The 18,700-nt window shown below is 44.6% G+C and overlaps 1 protein-coding gene across 1 annotated transcript in view; it reads left to right on the plus strand.

The window, feature by feature from the left end:
* Positions 1–9,130, plus strand: part of LOC122925555 (complement C3-like) — a 300,847-nt gene extending 291,717 nt beyond the window's left edge. Inside the window, exons 35-40 of the mRNA XM_044276913.1 lie at positions 4,053–4,158; positions 5,200–5,289; positions 5,897–5,980; positions 6,889–6,972; positions 7,454–7,589; positions 8,812–9,130. Of these exons, the coding sequence (XP_044132848.1) occupies positions 4,053–4,158; positions 5,200–5,289; positions 5,897–5,980; positions 6,889–6,972; positions 7,454–7,589; positions 8,812–8,953 (642 nt within the window). The 3' untranslated portion in view covers positions 8,954–9,130. The remainder of the gene's footprint in view (positions 1–4,052; positions 4,159–5,199; positions 5,290–5,896; positions 5,981–6,888; positions 6,973–7,453; positions 7,590–8,811) is intronic.
* The last annotated feature ends 9,570 nt before the right edge of the window (positions 9,131–18,700 follow it).

Consider the following 18,700-nt stretch of genomic DNA (forward strand, 5'->3'; position numbering starts at 1 on the left):
CTGGTCTTTATTGCTACCATCACCCTCCTCCCCTGATGTTTCCTCCTCCATCTGACTCACAGGTTCTGTCTAGCACTTAATTATCGGAGTCCTCATCCTCACTTTTGCTTCTATCAGACTGTAAGATATAATGGTGGGTTCTTTGGCCCCCTTCGGCTGCTCTGCCCTGACTGCTACTGTCTCTGCTCCCAACACCAATACTATGGCTATGGGTACCACTACTACCACCACCAACACAGCTATGCCTAGGTTCTGCATCCTCCTTCTCACCTCCTCCTCAGGGCAGTACAAACGCTGAGTAGTCTCACACAAGTCATCAACAGGGAGATTCTCTTGACTGCCGTAGGTTGTGGTGGGGTTTTCTTGCCACTTCTTAGGAAAAAGGAAGGCATGCCACTAGGAAGGCTGGGAGGACTCCACTGAAAGCCTTCTTTGGGGCTGCAAGTAGGAGGAGCGGGAGGAATGCTGTGACCCCAGGCTCCATGGCACGGTGTCTGCCTCTGAAGTCACCTCCACATCATCCTGCTGTGACTGAGAGGAGTTGTGAGCCATCCAATCCACAATCTCATCCTCTTTCTCCTCAACTATAATGTTGCACCTTTCCGAAGCCAGCAGGGACAACTGTGGCCAACTACAATTACTACTACATCTGGCCGGATAGTTAGTTGGTGCTGCGACTACCCACATTCTAGCACTGGGTCTTTCTTTTGGAACCCTTTCCGTAGCCCTGATAATTTTGGGCCTCTCAGATAATGTTGTTCACTACCCTGTGTAATAGTGTAATCACATATATATGCTGCTTTAAATATAATCAACAAACCCCCCCCCCCAAAAAAAAATAATTGATTGAAAACATGTAAAGACTGAAATAAAGGGAAACTGATTTAGGCCTAAATTCGCACATACAGATACTTTTGTGTGCTGGCCTATGTATTGGTGTTGTTCACCTATACTCTGGTTTAATTAAATTGAACAAGTTCCAAAAATAAAAACGGATTATTAAAGGCCAGGCCAGATGCTCAATTTCATGTTAACACTCACAGATTGCTGCACTACCCTGTGTTTCACTGTCGTAATCACACATATATACTGGTTTAATTAAATTGAACAATCCCCCAAAAAACTTAAAGGGGTATTGCCATCTGAGACAATGGGGGCATATGACCCCATTGTCTGATAAGTGCGGATCACACAACTGGGACCCTCACCTATATTGAGAACGGAACAGGGAAAATGGTGGCTGGAGGACCCTGGGTTTCCCCGTGTCCAGCACACCACCAAGCACTCTCCCCATTGAAGTGAATGGTGCCGACAGAATTTTAGGCAGCCCCATAGAAATGAATGGAGGGCAGCTGCGCCTGTGCGGTGCATCCGCCGGGAATTTTTCATCTGCATATCAGACAATGGGGGCACATCCTAGCAATATTCTCCTATTATCTGAGTTGGAAATACCCCTTTAAATACCAAAACTGTGTGGAATCCTGATTCACAGAAACCGACAATTGAGGCTAGACATTCAATTTCATGTTAACACTCACAGGTCGATTGCTGTACTACCCTGGACCGGGGCGGGTCCTTTCTCCGTCAGCCACTTCCCCTCCCAATACTTTAAAAAAATTGTACAACATTCACAATAATAAAATCCACATTGTGCCCCCTTAAAGTGCTTATCCCTTCATTGTGCCTCTTTCATAGTAGTAATGTCCTATCTGTGCCCCCTTCACAGTAGTATAGCACTTGTGGCCCCTTCACAGTAGTAATGCCCATTGTGCCTCCATCACAGTAGAAATGCCCATTGTGCCCCATTCACAGTTGTAATGCCAACTCTGTGTCCTCACAATAGTTATGCTCCTCACAGTAGTTATGCCCTCTCTTATGAACTCTGGTCCCCATTAACAGTAGTAATGCCCAGTGTGCCCCCCTTGTAGTAGTAATGTCCTCTCCTTTGCGCCCCCGTTGTAGTAGTAATTCCCTCTGTGCCAGCTTTGTAGTACTAATGCCTCTGTGCCCCCTTCATTGTAGTAATCCCCACTGTGCCCCTTTGTAGTAGTAATGCCATCTCCTCTGTGCCCTTTTTGTAGTAGTAATGCCCTCTGTGCCCCCTTTGTAGTAGTAATGCCTTCTCCATGCCCCCTTTGTAGTAGTAATGCCCATTGCCTTCTCTGTGCCCCCTTTGTAGTAGTAATGCCCTCTCCTCTGTGCCCCCTTTGTAGCAGTAATGCCCTCTCCTCTGTGCCCCCTTTGCAGTAGTAATACCCTCTGTGTTAAAAAACAACAACAAAAAAGCACAGTACCTACTCACCATGTCCCGTTCCTGAAGCTCAAATCTAGCTCTCCCCTGCAGACACAGATCACTCTGCAGCACTGTGTGGCAGGAGCTTAGGCAGATTCCTGGGCTGCAGGCTTCTTCCACACAGGCCAGCAGCGCGATCTGTGCCTGCAGGGGCTGAATGGTGGAGCAGGGAGAAGTCTTCCTGCTTCATTATTCATTGCGGGAGAGACAGCGCACAGGGAGCTGAGTGACAGGACCACAGCTCCCGGTGCTCCAGCAATGAGCATCTGTATTGATGTAAGCATGCATTGCTTCTGGCACCCATCTGACAGCAGGCACCCGGGGTGGACAGCCCCCCGCCCCAACCTTAGTATGCCACTGAATCAGGGCTTCCCCCAACTTTCTCTTAGGTTCAGATGAGAACCCTTCTTCCTCACTAGTGCTTTTTTATCACCGACATGTGCACTAAAATGGCGCTAATTGCTGTTTTACTGGATTAATCTGAAATGAACTTGAAAAGATTCGGGTTCCTCTGTCGTTTGAAAAATAACAAAGTTCGGACCGAATCCAGTTCGGTCCGAAGCTAGTTTGGTCCGAACTGGCTGCTCATCAGGGAGGCCCCCCCCCATTATAGGTACAGGTCCAAGAAGTAAGACCCACATTAATCACGTATTCAAAATCCTGTGGAAATGCCATACATGTTGAGAATACTCCACTAATGAAAGGTGTCACCATGTTCATCTGTTGTGAAACAAGAAAAAACATTCATTCAGCTGCATTTTAGGAAGGTAGTGAGAATATTAGTCAATATGTAGTTTACTTGGGATAGAAATTATAGGTAACAAAAATAAAAAATATATAATGTTTACTTACCACTAAAATATGCACAGACATATAATACCCATAGTTCTTGCATTAGTCTGTAATATGCGCTTTTCCTTTATGATTGTTAGACCATATAAGATCACATTATAACAGACTAACATGCTGACTTATTTATAGATCGGCTTGTTTTATAGAATGTACAACACAAATGATAGGAAGCGTATTTTTCAACAGATAATTGTAAGAGACAGCAGACGAATTTGGTGTAATTTTAGTCAGAGTGTTGGTTCCCGAGTTTGCCATGACTATTACAATGTGTCTGATTACTCCTTGTGTATGATTTTCTTGGCGCTTGTTCACAGCTTGCGTCAGTTCATAGGGAGTGATCAGTTCAGAATTTCAGCTATGTTCAATCTCAGAGAGTATGGTGAACTCGGACATCAATACTATTGAACTATGGAAAACTCTTAAGTCCCGTTCCATGTCTTTTTTCTTGGGAGAGAGTAATTACATTTTGTATTTTTAGTTTATATATGTTGTATTATATGTTGTAACACTGTGGGGTATGTAGATTTTTTATATGTCACAGGTGAATTTGTTTGCACAGGTGTCTCGCGACTACCGGACTGATTTTCGGCTTGCCCCAGGTCTTGAGATCCCTCCCTTATGGGCGGATGTCTCAGGGGTGAACCTTATTTCAGCCCGGTACACGCCAGACTCCTCAGATCATGACTAAGAACAACACTGTTCGAAACGCGTAGATCATGGGGAGAAGTGGGTACAGTGTCACTGTTGCTGGATGTACCTGTATTGTGGTGATAAAATAAAGATCGGGATTTCCACTACGTCCTTCTGGTGCCGGAGCCTTTTTCTACTTGTATATAGAATATTAGTCAGTCTGCATCGCCCAAGATGTCTTATTTTGGAGTTGTGTTTTATTCATTATTTATCTTAGATTTCCCATACTGAGGAAGAATGTCTGAAATTCCACCTTCATCAGTACTTTCAAGTAGGACTTATTCAACCTGGATCTGTCACAGTGTACGATTATTACACTCCAGGTAAGATCCTCATCACAATAGCATTTTTAACTGCAAAAAAATAAAACATTTAAACTTTTTGTTTTCATTTTTGTTAAATGTTTTATTTCATGTTTTTTTTTATGTAAGAATTTGTACAAATTTCTTCTTTCTTATGTTTCCTCTTGGATCCTGGGATGAATGGTGCTACAGATGACTTGCTTTGATAAGAAAATAACTTTTGCATTACTTTGTGTTTTGGGTAATGCGCTGGTTCTTTTACACCATGTTTCTTGGGATAATACCAAAAGGAAGGATGAGAAAGGGCACGTGTTTGTTACTCTAAGGGCTCATGCACACGACCGTATATATTTTACGGTCCACAAAAAATATGGATTACGTCTTTGTGCATTCTGTATATTTTTTCTAAACAGAATGGCTGGCCCCTAATAAACCAGTCCTACCCTTGTTCGTAATGCAGACAATAATAGGATATGTTCTATTGTTTTGCGGAACGGACATACGGAAACGGAATGCACATGGAGTTACTTCCATTATTTTTTTTGCGGACCCTTTGAAATTAATGTTTTTATATACGGTCCACAAAAAAATTGGAAAAGACACGGAAAGAAAATATGTTCATGTGCATGAACCCTAATGTTTAGCTGACAGGTAAAGCTTTCCAGTTTTCACCTGAAACCAATGTCTGCCATTTTAAAGGGGTTCACGGTTTCTAAGAGATAGGGAACTTATGTTTAAATGGTCAAAAGTACAAGCAATTGGACATCACATATTTTCTCCATTAGAACTCCCTCTCTGGTGGACTTGGAACAACCATTTATTACATGGTTAGCCAGTTATTTGAATGGTCATTGTATAATGTTTCATTTTCCCTGCTTTGAAATATGTAGCTGGTCTTACCCTCCTGGACCAAAAGTGATCAGCTGAAATTGTGTGCTGGCTATGGAAAGAAAACCCCATTAACTTTGTCCTCATTTTCGTAAGATCTGCCATTCAACTTTACAAGAAATTTTCTTGATTCACTATTTTTAGACTTTTTAATATGATTTTTCTCTACAACAGAAAACTACTGCACTAAACCCTACCACGTGGGTGAAGGCAACAAATCTCTGAGCAAAATCTGTAAAGGAGATGTTTGTCGCTGTGCAGAAGGTAACAGGACAAAATAATAATCTGGTACCTTCTAGACTGGATCTTTTTGTTGAGACCTTGGTTGATATGGACTTTACTTCTTAAAGGGAACCTGTCATGTGGATATTTGATTATAATCTAACTAATTATATACAATCATTACCTACAAAAAGGTGCCTTAGATGTATTCACTTACTGGTGTGACAGATAGTTACCTCATAATATACACACAAAGATGCCGCATGCCACATGCTAATGAGCTGATTTGAGTCCAGCGTGATGTCATTGAGTCCAGCGTTTATTTAATTAACAGCTATAGCCACTCCCCTGCCCACCTGCTGCTGATTTATATGGAAAATAACTGTCATTCAGCAGCAGGTGGGCGGGGAGAGTCAGTTGCTCATGAATATTCAGGACTCCTCATTATGAGCTGGAGCTTTTCAATACAAGATGTTGGCAGATTGACTGGGTCAATTAAAGAAAGTGACCCAGCATTTTGCTAAGAGAATCAGTCACTTATTTATGTTGCCCTTAGTTAGGACAGGTTCCCTTTAAGTATTTGTTAGTTCTGTTTCTGTATAAATAATTTTGTTTCAAATTTTAAATTTATTTTTCATTCATTTTTCAGAGAACTGCTTTATGCAGCAGCAGCTAGATAACGTGAAGGCTGTTGATCGATTAATTAAAGCTTGTGAACCTGATGTGGATTATGGTGAGATTACTACAATATGATTTTCATATACTTACATATTTATAGTCAGACACAGACGTTCTTCTATATTTATGAATTAATTTTTTAGGATTTTTTTATACATTTCCTTAAAATTTATTACAAAAAATATTGCAGTGTTTCCAGTAATATCATCTGTGATAAGGCATTTTTATGATGCAATATAGTGTAGTGTAGTGAAAAGTCTCTCTAGTCTGATCATGCAGTTATATTCCTTTCCATCTAAAGGTTTAAATACGTTTTCTGGGGCTAACTTATGGATGGTGTATCCATAGCACCTATCCTTGGGTACTGCAGCTCAGCTTCCATTCACTTGAATAGGGCTCAAGAATGGCCCCTACACACAGTATAAAGCAATGGTTGTGGATGAGCTGCCAGTGGATTATTGGGGATGATGGGTGTTGGACCCTCACCAATCTCATATTGATGACCTATCCTATGGACAGGTCATCAACATGTTGGTCCCAGAAAACTCATTTATCTTGAAGCTCCCAGGCCTCAGTGCAATATCTATAGTAAGACTAACCCAACCTAGTATGTGCCATTTGTAATACTGAAATCTTCTTACGTGGCAAGGAGCATTTAACAACCCTCTGGCACCAAGGCCCTGGTTTGACTGCTATCCTCACACTATAACTTCACCCCTGCTTAACCACACTCCTGCTTAATCTAATTTTGTATAATTGCATGATCTGACTACACATGGGACATGTAGTCTGTAACCATAGATACATAATAGATCTGCATAGGAGCTGTATAAACTATAAGGTAGAATTTGAATTAATACTATTTACAAAGGTTTTAGTTTAGATGCAATTAACTAGTTGGTTGCAAAGTTCAAACTAGTCATTAAGCATGCCTCTTATGGTTAAATGTGTTTCATTTTCCAGTCTTTAAGGCAACACTAATGGACATTGAGAGGAGTGAGAACTATGACACCTATGTCATGTCAATTACTACAGTCATGAAAGAGGGTAAGTTACACATTGCACATTTCATTCATGTACTGTATTGCAATATTTGAGTTCCCAGACCATGGCAATGTGGCATATGATCTCATCGGTGGAGGCCTAAATTTTTTTCTCATCCTCCTCCACCTCCTACTTGGATTGTAAAAATATGGCTTTGAGAAAAGGGTTGAGCCTTATTGTATTCTGTTTTGACTTTTGGGGCACTGTAATAAAAAAAATCAATATGAAATCCACAGAATGATACCCACTCTCTCTCATCACATAAAATTTGGGTTTGGTAGAATCAGAACTTTTAAAAAAATTATAGTCAAATTAATGAACTTTTAGAATGATGGGTAGTTTCCATCTCTTGTACAAGCAGAAACTGACTGCATTTTTGTCAGCAATATTACTGTTATACTCCTATGCTGTCCATTTGAGACCAACTTGCTTACTGTACAGAAAAACTTTTAGATGCTACTATATTCCAATTTTTCATTTCCAGGAACGGATGTGGATGTTACTAATGAGAAACGCAATTTTATCAGCCATGCCAAATGTAAAAAAGGCTTAAACTTGGAGAAAGGCCTAGACTATCTAATCTGGGGTGCAAGCAAAGATCTGTGGCATACTGCGAATGGGTAAGTGATAGTAAAAACTTATGAATTAAAGGGGGTTTCTGGGACATAGCATGTTTCCCATACCCACAAAGTTAGTCATATACTTACCATCCTAAAATTGTATGGACCGGCTTCTTGAGACCCTGGCCACATGATACTCCTGTTCTGAAATTCTAGCTTCTAACAACATCAAGTCCTTTATCAGTTTTCCTGCCTGGGCTATGGAAAAGATGTCACTTCTGCTGTGGATGAGATCAGGACTATTCCTCTCATTGGTGCATGCGTAAGCTTTTTAAGCCACCTCGTCTGTGCGTGGCCAGGGAGAGGAATAATTATGTCTTTGTCCGCAGCAGAAGCAATGTCCCATCCATAGTCCAAGTGGGAAACTGGTAAAGAACATGACTTTGCAGAAGATGGATTTTCAGAACAGTAGCATCATGTGACCAGTTTCCTGAGTGTTTGATCCACAAAACTTTGGGACAGTAAATATAGCACTGACTTTCTTGTACAGGAGAGTTATGTGTAAGTAAAGTGGGAAAACCACTTTAAGTAGATGAAAAGTTGGATTAATGAGGGCAAAGATGTTCAGAGACAGAGATCATAGGGTCCCATAACAAAACTCAGACAAGTGCGGCGTTAGGGTTGCCTGTGTACTATCAGTAAAAAAGTTACGATCATCGGTAAGCATACAAGCCAAACAAAAAAATATTCCTGTCCAAGGTCAAAACATGCCTGAAGAGGTGAAATGAGTATTCCACTCTTGTAAAATAATGGCAAGTTACTAGGAAATGCCATGACTTTATGATCAGTAGAGGTCTGACCTCTTGGATCACCACCGATCCTGAGAATTAAATGGCCACATGGTAAGTATACATTCAAGTAAATGTGGCCAGCTGCTGTTTCATGCACAGATGGGTGGTTCGGGAGCACTGTTGTGCTGGATAAACTTTGAAACACTTTTTTTTGTTGGGTCATTGCATTGGACTAGATCAGGGATGCTCAACCTGCGGCCCTCCAGGTGTTGCAAAACTACAATTCCCAGCATGCCTAGGCAGCCTACAGCTATTAGGGCATGCTGGGAGTTGTAGTTTTGCAACAGCTGGAGGGCCGCAGGTTGAGCACCCCTGGACTAGATCAAGTTGTGTAGTAGTGCACATAGTAGAATATAAGGATAAAAGATCCTAGTACCCTTAACTAGATGTTCTGGACTTGTCCCACACTGATAATTTTGGTACCCCTACAGATATACCTACATGATAACCAAGGACACGTGGATTGAGATGTGGCCAAGTAACCGTGATTGCCAGAAGCCTGAGTTTGCTAAACGCTGCAATGAATTTTTCTTGTTTGTTGATGAGCTGGATTCCAACAGATGCATCCTTTGAATTATTTTGGATTCCTCGACCCTCATCCCCATCTTCAGATTCTCACTGAACATTCCAATTTTATATTCTTGTTATAAATGCTAAGAATAAATACATCAATAAAGGCTACTCCTGCCGAATGGTTTCACATCACTTATTATATTATTCATGAACTGCATTCCTCATTACATCTTCTAAATTTTGGAAAAAGGGACCACCATTGACAATCATCTGATGTGTAATAAATATGGATAAATGCTTTATAGTATAAATGATTAATCCAAAAGTATCTAAAGAGAGTTTCTTATTTACAAGATCATCTATCAATTAACAGAATGGAGAACGACTACAAAGACCATCTATCCGTGAAGGACTCACATCCATACATAACACAGACAAAAGATAATGTGTAATGCTTCGTTTCCCCTGTGGTGGTGCTGCAGGGTATTTTAACCCTTGTTGTCATTGAGTTCTACAATTTACAAATCTTCACTTGGAATCCCAGCAATACTGTAGGACATTCTACATCTTAAACTATTATGAATTTCTAAGTAGTGTTGAGTGAATAGAAGCATTTAACCACCTCGGCCCCACTAGATGAAACCCCCTTAATGACCAGGCTACTTTTTACACTTCTGCACTACACTACTTTCACCGTTTATTGCTCGGTCATGCAACTTACCACCCAAATGAATTTTACCTCCTTTTCTTCTCACTAATAGAGCTTTCATTTTGTGGTATTTCATTGCTGCTGACATTTTAAATTTTTGGGTTATTAATCGAAATGTAACGATTTTTTTGCAAAAAATGACATTTTTCACTTTCAGTTGTAAAATTTTGCAAAAAAAAAACGACATCCATATATAAATTTTTCGCTAAATTTATTGTTCTACATGTCTTTGAAGAAAAAAAATGTTTGGGCAAAAAAAATGGTTTGGGTAAAAGTTATAGCGTTTACAAACTATGGTACAAAAATGTGAATTTCCGCTTTTTGAAGCAGCTCTGACTTTCTGAGCACCTGTCATGTTTCCTGAGGTTCTACAATGCCCAGACAGTAGAAAAACTCCACAAATGACCCCATTTCGGAAAGTAGACACCCTAAGGTATTCGCTGATGGGCATAGTGAGTTCATAGAACTTTTTATTTTTTGTCACAAGTTAGCGGAAAATGATGATTTATTTATTTTTTCTTACAAAGTCTCATATTCCACTAACTTGTGACAAAAAATAAAAACTTCCATGAACTCACTATGCCCTTAACAAAATACCTTGGGGTTAGAGTTGAGCGAACACCTGGATGTTCGGGTTCGAGAAGTTCGGCCGAACTTCCCGGAAATGTTCGGGTTCGGGATCCGAACCGGATCCGAACTTAGTCCCGAACCCGAACCCCATTGAAGTCCATAGGCACCCGAACTTTTCGGCACTAAAAAGGCTGTAAAACAGCCCAGGAAAGAGCTAGAGGGCTGCAAAGGGCAGCAACATGTAGGTAAATCCCCTGCAAACAAATGTGGATAGGGAAATGAATAAAAATAAAAATAAAATAAATAAAAATTAACCAATATCAATTGGAGAGAGGTCCCATAGCAGAGAATCTGGCTTCACGTCAGCAGAGAATCAGTCTGCATGTCATAGCAGAGAATCAGGCTTCACGTCAGCCACCACTGTAACAGTCCATTGTCATATATTTAGGCCCAGGCACCCAGGTAGAGGAGAGAGGTCCCGTAACAGAGAATCTGGCTTCATGTCAGCAGAGAATCAGTCTGCATCTCATAGCAGAGAATCAGGCTTCACGTCACCCAACATTGGAACAGTCCATTGTCATATATTTAGGCCCCGGCACCCAGACAGAGGAGATGTTCATTCAACTTTGGGTTGCCCCGCAATATAATGGTAAAATGAAAATAAAAAGAGGATTGAATGAGGAAGTGCCCTGGAGTACAATAATAGATGGTTAAGGGGAGGTAGTTAATGTCTAATCTGCACAAGGGATGGACAGTTCCTGTGGGATCCATGCCTGGTTCATTTTTATGAACGTCAGCTTGTCCACATTGGCTGTAGACAGGCGGCTGCGTTTGTCTGTAATGACGCCTCTTGCCCTGCTGAATACACGTTCAGACAAAACGCTGGCCGCCGGGCAGGCCAGCACCTCCAAGGCATAAAAGGCTAGCTCTGGCCACGTGGACAATTTAGAGACCCAGAAGTTGAATGGGGCCGAACCATCAGTCAGTACGTGGAGGGGTGTGCACACGTACTGTTCCACCATGTTAGTGAAATGTTGCCTCCTGCTAACACGTTGCGTATCAGGTGGTGGTGCAGTTAGCTGTGGCGTGTTGACAAAACTTTTCCACATCTCTGCCACATCTCAGGTCATGCTAACCCGTGACACAGCTGCCTTTGCGACCTCTTGCTCCTCCTTTGCCTTGCCCTTAGGCTTCCAGTTGTTCCCCTGTGACATTTGGGAATGCTCTCAGTAGCGCGTCTACCAACGTGCGCTTGTACTCGCGCATCTTCCTATCACGCTCCAGTGCAGGAAGTAAGGTGGGCACATTGTCTTTGTAGCGTGGATCCAGCAGGGTGGCAACCCAGTAGTCCGCACACGTTAAAATGTGGGCAACTCTGCTGTCGTTGCGCAGGCACTGCAGCATGTAGTCGCTCATGTGTGCCAGGCTGCCCAGGGGTAAGGATAAGCTGTCCTCTGTGGGAGGCGTATCGTCATTATCCTGCCTTTCCCCCCAGCCACGCACCAGTGATGGGCCCGAGCTGCGTTGGGTGCCACCCCGCTGTGACCATGCTTCTTCCTCATCCTCCTCCACCTCATCCTCGTCCTCCTTGTCCTCCAGTAGTGGGCCCTGGCTGGCCACATTTGTACCTGGTCTCTCCTGTTGCAAAAAACCTCCCTCTGAGTCACTTCGAAGAGACTTGCCTGAAAGTGCTAAAAATGACCCCTCTTCCTCCTCCTCCTCCTCCTCCTCCTTGGCCACCTCCTCTTCCATCATCACCCTAAGTGTTTTCTCAAGGAGACATAGAAGTGGTATTGTAACGCTGATAACGGCATCATCGCCACTGGCCATGTTGGTGGAGTACTCAAAACAGCGCAACAGGGCACACAGGTCTCGCATGGAGGCCCAGTCATTGGTGGTGAAGTGGTGCTGTTCCGCAGTGCGACTGACCCGTGCGTGCTGCAGCTGAAACTCCACTATGGCCTGCTGCTGCTCGCACAGTCTGTCCAGCATGTGCAAGGTGGAGTTCCACCAGGTGGGCACGTCGCATATGAGGCGGTGAGCGGGAAGGCCGAAGTTACGCTATAGCGCAGACAGGAGAGCAGCGGCAGGATGTGAATGCCGGAAGCGCGAACAGATGGCCCGCACTTTATGCAGCAGCTCAGACATGTCGGGGTAGTTCTGCACCACCAAATTCAGCACATGCGCCAAGCAAGGGATGTGCGTCAAACCGGCTAGTCCCAGAGCTGCAACGAGATTATGCCCATTATTGCACACCACCAGGCCGGGCTTGAGGCTCACCGGCAGCAACCACTCGTCGGTCTGTTGTTCTATACCCCGCCACAACTCCTGTGCGGTGTGGGGCCTGTCCCCCAAACATATGAGTTTCAGAATGGCCTGCTGACGTTTACCCCGGGCTGTGCTGAAGTTGGTGGTGAAGGTGTGTGGCTGACTGGATGAGCAGGTGGAAGAAGAGGAGGAGGAAGCTGAGTAGGAGGAGGTGGCAACAGGAGGCAAAGAATGTTGCCCTGCGATCCTTGGCGGCGGAAGGACATGCGCCAAACAGCTCTCCGCCTGGGGCCCAGCTGCCACTACATTTACCCAGTGTGCAGTTAGGGAGATATAGCATCCCTGGCCGTGCTTACTGGTCCACGTATCTGTGGTTAGGTGGACCTTGCCACAGATGGCGTTGCACAGTGCACAGTTGATTTTATCGGATACTTGGTTGTGCAGGGAAGGCACGGCTCTCTTGGAGAAGTAGTGCCGGCTGGGAACAACATACTGTGGGACAGCAAGCGACATGAGCTGTTTGAAGCTGTCTGTGTCCACCAGCCTAAATGACAGCATTTCATAGGCCAGTAGTTTAGAAATGCTGGCATTCAGGGCCAGGGATCGAGGGTGGCTAGGTGGGAATTTACGCTTTCTCTCAAATGTTTGTGAGATGGAGAGCTGAACGCTGCCGTGTGACATGGTTGAGATGCTTGGTGATGGAGGTGGTGGTGTTGGTGGTACATCCCCTGTTTGCTGGGCGGCAGGTGCCAACGTTCCTCCAGAGGCGGAGGAAGAGGCCGAGGCGGCAGCAGCAGAAGAGGCCGAGGCGGCAGCAGCAGAAGAGGTAGCAGGGGGAGCCTGAGTTACTTCCTTGTTTTTAAGGTGTTTACTCCACTGCAGTTCATGCTTTGCATGCAGGTGCCTGGTCATGCAGGTTGTGCTAAGGTTCAGAACGTTAATGCCTCGCTTCAGGCTCTGATGGCACAGCGTGCAAACCACTCGGGTCTTGTCGTCAGCACATTGTTTGAAGAAGTGCCATGCCAGGGAACTCCTTGAAGCTGTCTTTGGGGTGCTCGGTCCCAGATGGCGGCGGTCAGTAGCAGGCGGAGTCTCTTGGCGGCGGGTGTTCTGCTTTTGCCCACTGCTCCCTCTTTTGCTACGCTGTTGGCTGGGTCTCACCACTGCCTCTTCCTCCGAACTGTGAAAGTCAGTGGCACGACCTTCATTCCATGTGGGGTCTAGGACCTCATCGTCCCCTGCATCGTCTTCCACCCAGTCTTGATCCCTGACCTCCTGTTCAGTCTGCACACTGCAGAAAGACACAGCAGTTGGCACCTGTGTTTCGTCATCATCAGAGACATGCTGAGGTGGTATTCGCATGTCCTCATCATCAGGAAACATAAGTGGTTGTGCGTCAGTGCATTCTCCGTCTTCCACCGCTGGGGAAGGGCTAGGTGGATGCCCTTGGGAAACCCTGCCAGCGGAGTCTTCAAACAGCATAAGAGACTGCTGCATAACTTGCGGCTCAGACAGTTTCCCTGGTATGCATGGGGGTGATGTGACAGACTGATGGGCTTGGTTTTCAGGCGCCATCTGTGCGCTTTCTGCAGAAGACTGGGTGGGAGATAATGTGAACGTGCTGGATCCACTGTCGGCCACCCAATTGACTAATGCCTGTACCTGCTCAGGCCTTACCATCCTTAGAACGGCATTGGGGCCCACCAAATATCGCTATAAATTATGGCGGCTACTGGGACCTGAGGTAGTTGGTTCACTACGACATGTGGCTGTGGCAGAACGGCCTTGTCCTCTCCCAGCACCAGAGGGTCCACTAACACCACCACGACCATGTCCGCATCCGCGTCCTCTACTAGATGTTTTCCTCATTGTTATCGTTCACCACAACAACTAAAATATTATTTGGCCCAATGTATTGAATTCAAATTCAGGCCTTTTTTTACAGACACCTAACACTATCTGGCTATTTATTTAGGTACCGTATTACACTAATACAGGCACAGCAGTAACCACAGATTTAGCTGACTATAAATTTGAGGCCTATTATTTAGGCGCTGGGTGACAGGTATACGTTTACAGACAGAATTAGACTTGGAAATGCACAGTAGCATGTGTGTGAAGTTATTGAGAATGACCCTATGTGCACCTTGAATCTTATATACCCTTTTAGGGATAAATCTAAAGTAGGCCTGATACAGCAGAAACCACTAATTTAGAGAAATGCTAAATTGTGAATTGTATTTCAACCCAGAACAAAAACTGTGCTTTGACGGACACTAAATAACTTGACCAGCCACAGCAGTAATGACAGATTTGGATGAATATAAGTTTGAGGCCTATTATTTAGGCGCTGGGTGACAGGTATATGTTTACAGTCAGAATTAGACTGGGATATGGCCAAAAAACAACCACACTATTGATGGTTAAATGCACTTGGTGTGACAGCTTGACCCTGATGTAGGATATAGCCAAAAAACAACCACACTATTGAGGGTTCAATGCACTTGGTGACAGCTTGCCCCTGATTTAGTATATGGCCAAAAAATAACCACACTATTGATGGTTAAATGCACTTGGTGTGACAGCTTCACCCTGATGTAGGATATAGCCAAAAAACAACCACACTATTGAGGGTTAAATGCACTTGGTGGCAGCTTGTGCTGGCACACCACAAGACACAAAATGGCCGCCGATCACCCCAGAAAAAAGTGACTGAAAAACGCTCTGGGCAGCCTAAAAACAGTGAGCAATTCAATAGCAGCAGTTCAATCATCCACAGCTGCAGATCGATCTCTGAATGAAGTCTTTTGGAGGAGTTAATCTGCCTAATCTCGCCCTAACGTCGCAGCTGCAACCTCTCCCTATGCTGATCAGAGCAGAGTGACGGGCGGCGCTATGTGACTCCAGCTTAAATAGAGGCTGGGTCACATGCTGCACTGGCCACTCACAGCCATGCCAATAGTAGGCATGGCTGTGACGGCCTCTTGGGCAAGTAGTATGACGCATGTTGATTGGCTGCTTTGCAGCCTTTCAAAAAGTGCCAAGAAAGCATCGAACACCGAACCCGAACCCGGACTTTTACGAAAATGTCCGGGTTCGGGTCCGTGTCACGGACACCCCAAAATTCGGTACGAACCCGAACTATACAGTTCGGGTTTGCTCATCCCTAGTTGGAACTATACCCGAAATTAAATAATCTCTAGTTGAGAAATCATTAGGTTTCGTACTGAACTTTAGGGTTTTGGTATCCGGACCCGAACCCGAACATTTCCGAAAAAATTTGGGTTCCAGTTCGGTTTTTGGCGATTTAATTGTGCAGGGCAGCCAATCAACAAGCGTTTAACTCGTGTGCCCTTAGAAGCCATCACAGCCATGCCTACTAATGGCATGGCTGTGATTGGCCAGTGCAGCATGTGATCCAGCCCCTATATAAGCTGGAGTCACGTCACTCTGCTCTTACTAGTGTAGGGATAGGATGCTGCTGCTGTGAGGGAGAGATTAGGAAACAATTCTGGTGTTCTTGGTGTAGAATCTGCAAACTACAGCGATTATTTTTGTGGGTGCAATGCTATATTTTTGTAGCCGAGTGCCACAGAGAAATAAACTTTAATCAGTCTGTTTGTTAGGTGGGTGTCGGCGACCATTTTTGCAAGTGCAGTGAACCAGCACTGAATATGTGCCAGGGACAATAATTGAATTCTGTTGTGGTAGCTCAGTGGGCGACATCTAGACATTTTTTAAGGACACCTGCACTGCATATGTGCCAGGGGAAGGGATAATAATATAGATAATCCGACTTTTAATTCAGGGCCCGGGGATGGGGGGACATATTCCCTTTTTTTTCTGTGAACTACCCCTGTGATGAATATCTGTTAGATTGTAGGGGGACAAATTCCCTTTTTTTGGCGGTCAAGTACCCCTGCGGCATGCAGTGCATACCTGGCGCCTGGCAGCGAAAATAATTCAATGACATTAGTCTGTCACATATTTGTGTGACCTAAAGCGATTTTTTTCTCTTTCTGACACCGACACTGCATTTCTGGCAGTCCAATAAAAATTCCCATTTTTGTGCTAGATAGTACATTGGAGGTGTTCCAGCACTGCATACCTGACAGTGAAGTAATTTTATAACATTCGTCTGTTACATTGTTGGGTGAAATAAACCCATTTCTTGCTGTGAAGTACCCCTGCACTGCATAACTGACAGGGAACTTAATTCATTAAAATTGGTGGTTACATTGTTGCCTGACATAAAGCCTTTTTTTGGCTGTGAAGCAAAAAGTAGTCGCCAACAACACTGTTTTTTGTTTTATTTTTATTTTTTTTATAAATTGGGTTAGACCCCAAAACATTGGGAAAGATAAAAAAGAAAACAAAGAGTAAGTGCGCTGTAGTATAACAATGGCTGGGTGAGGCCGGTATACATGTCCATTCTGCACAAGGTACGGACAAGTCCATGCCTCGTTCATTTTAATGAACGTGAGCTTGTCCACATTGGCTGTGGACAGGCGGCTGCGCTTGTCTGTGATGACGCCCCCTGCCGTGCTAAGCACATGTTCAGATAATACACTGGCTGCAGGGCAGGCCAGCACCTCCAAGGCATACAGGGCAAGCTCAGGCCATGTGCCCAATTTGGAGACCCAGAAGTTGAATGGGGCAGACCTAGTGGCATAGATATAAATGACTGGGCCCCACAGCAAAATTTTAAATGGGGCCCCCCTCCACCAGTAATATTTTAACAACCCTTTCATTTCATGCCGCCCTTATTTCTGTGGCTACTAAAGATCACTCTCTCAGACCAGGCCCGGCAGCTGTTCCATCCGTTTTCTACACTGTCTATACTGCCACTGTATATAATTTCATTGTGTAATACTGTTGAGGGGGCCCTGACAAGTCTTTTAGTCCTCCTCCTCCTGGATGAGCCCCTTCTGGGTCAGGGCCCCAAAGCAGCTGTTTCCCCTGTAGCTAGGCACCTGGGCAGACCCATCATTCAGTACGTGTAGGCATGTGCACACATACTGTTCCACCATGTTGCTGAAATGCTGCCTCATGCTAAGACGATCCATATTAGCTGGTGGTGCTGGTTGTTGGAGCATGGTGACAAAGCTTTTCCACATTTTGGCCATGCTAACCATGCCTTTTGAGGTGCTGGCGGTGCCCCAGCTGTGTTGGCGATTTCTTCCTCCTCCTCCTCTGCCTTTGCCTTGTGCTTCCACTGAGCCCCTGGTGTCAGGTGTGAATGCCATCAGCAGCGCATCTACCAGGGTTCGCTTCTTCCTATCACGCCCCAGTGACGGAACTAAGGACGGCACGTTGTCCTTGTAACGGGGATCCAGCAGGGTGGCCACCCACTAGTCAACACTGGTAAGAATGTGGGCAACTCAGCGGTCGTTGCGGAGACACTGCAGCATGCAGTCGCTCATGTGTGCCAGGCTGCCCAGAGGCAACAACAAGCTGTCCTCTGTGGGAGATGTATCGTCTGTGTCCTCCGTATCCCCCCAGCCACGCTCCAGTGATGCCCATGAGCTGCTTTGGGTGCCACCCTGCTGTGAACACGGTTCCTCCTCCTCCTCCTCCAGAACTGTGCCCTGGCTGGACAATTGTGTACCTGGCCTATGTTGGTGCAGGAAACCACCCTCCGAGCCACTTGTATATGACTGGCCTTAGAAGTTAAGGGTAAGTCATGTATATAGTTTTGTTTGTTTATTTAGTTTATCTGCCTTATAGTTATGTAAATATGTTTATAAGTAAATTTGTAAATAGTGTGTGAATGGGCATGAATGAGTGGTTTGAGTGAAAGGGGGGGTGTAGGGTGGGAGGCTGGTCGGGTTAATTTTGTCTTGTGGAAATGTTCCTTGTATGGTTTTTGTTACGGTTTGTAATAAAAATTCCCGATAACCGTGGAAATGTTACCCAACAATCTAACCGACAAATTTAAGAAAATGATTTGCCTGTCATATCTGCAGCTCAGGCCGCAGGGGTCCTTGACCGCCAATAAAAGTGAATTTGTCCCCCCAGAATCTAACATATGGATTTACTGAATAGATTTTCACTGTCAGGTGTTTAGGAATTTATGCACCACCAAATTCAGCACATGCGCCAGGCAAAAGATGTGCATCAAACCTGCTAGGCCCAGAGTCTCTACGAGATTTCGCCCATTATCGCACACCACCAGGCCGGGCTTGAGGCTCAGTGGCACCAATCACTCATCGGTCTGTTGTTCAAGGCCCGTCCACAGCTCCTGCGCTGTGTGGGGTTTG

This window comes from Bufo gargarizans, chromosome 2, assembly GCF_014858855.1.
Source record: "Bufo gargarizans isolate SCDJY-AF-19 chromosome 2, ASM1485885v1, whole genome shotgun sequence".
Taxonomy (NCBI): Eukaryota; Metazoa; Chordata; class Amphibia; order Anura; family Bufonidae; genus Bufo; species Bufo gargarizans.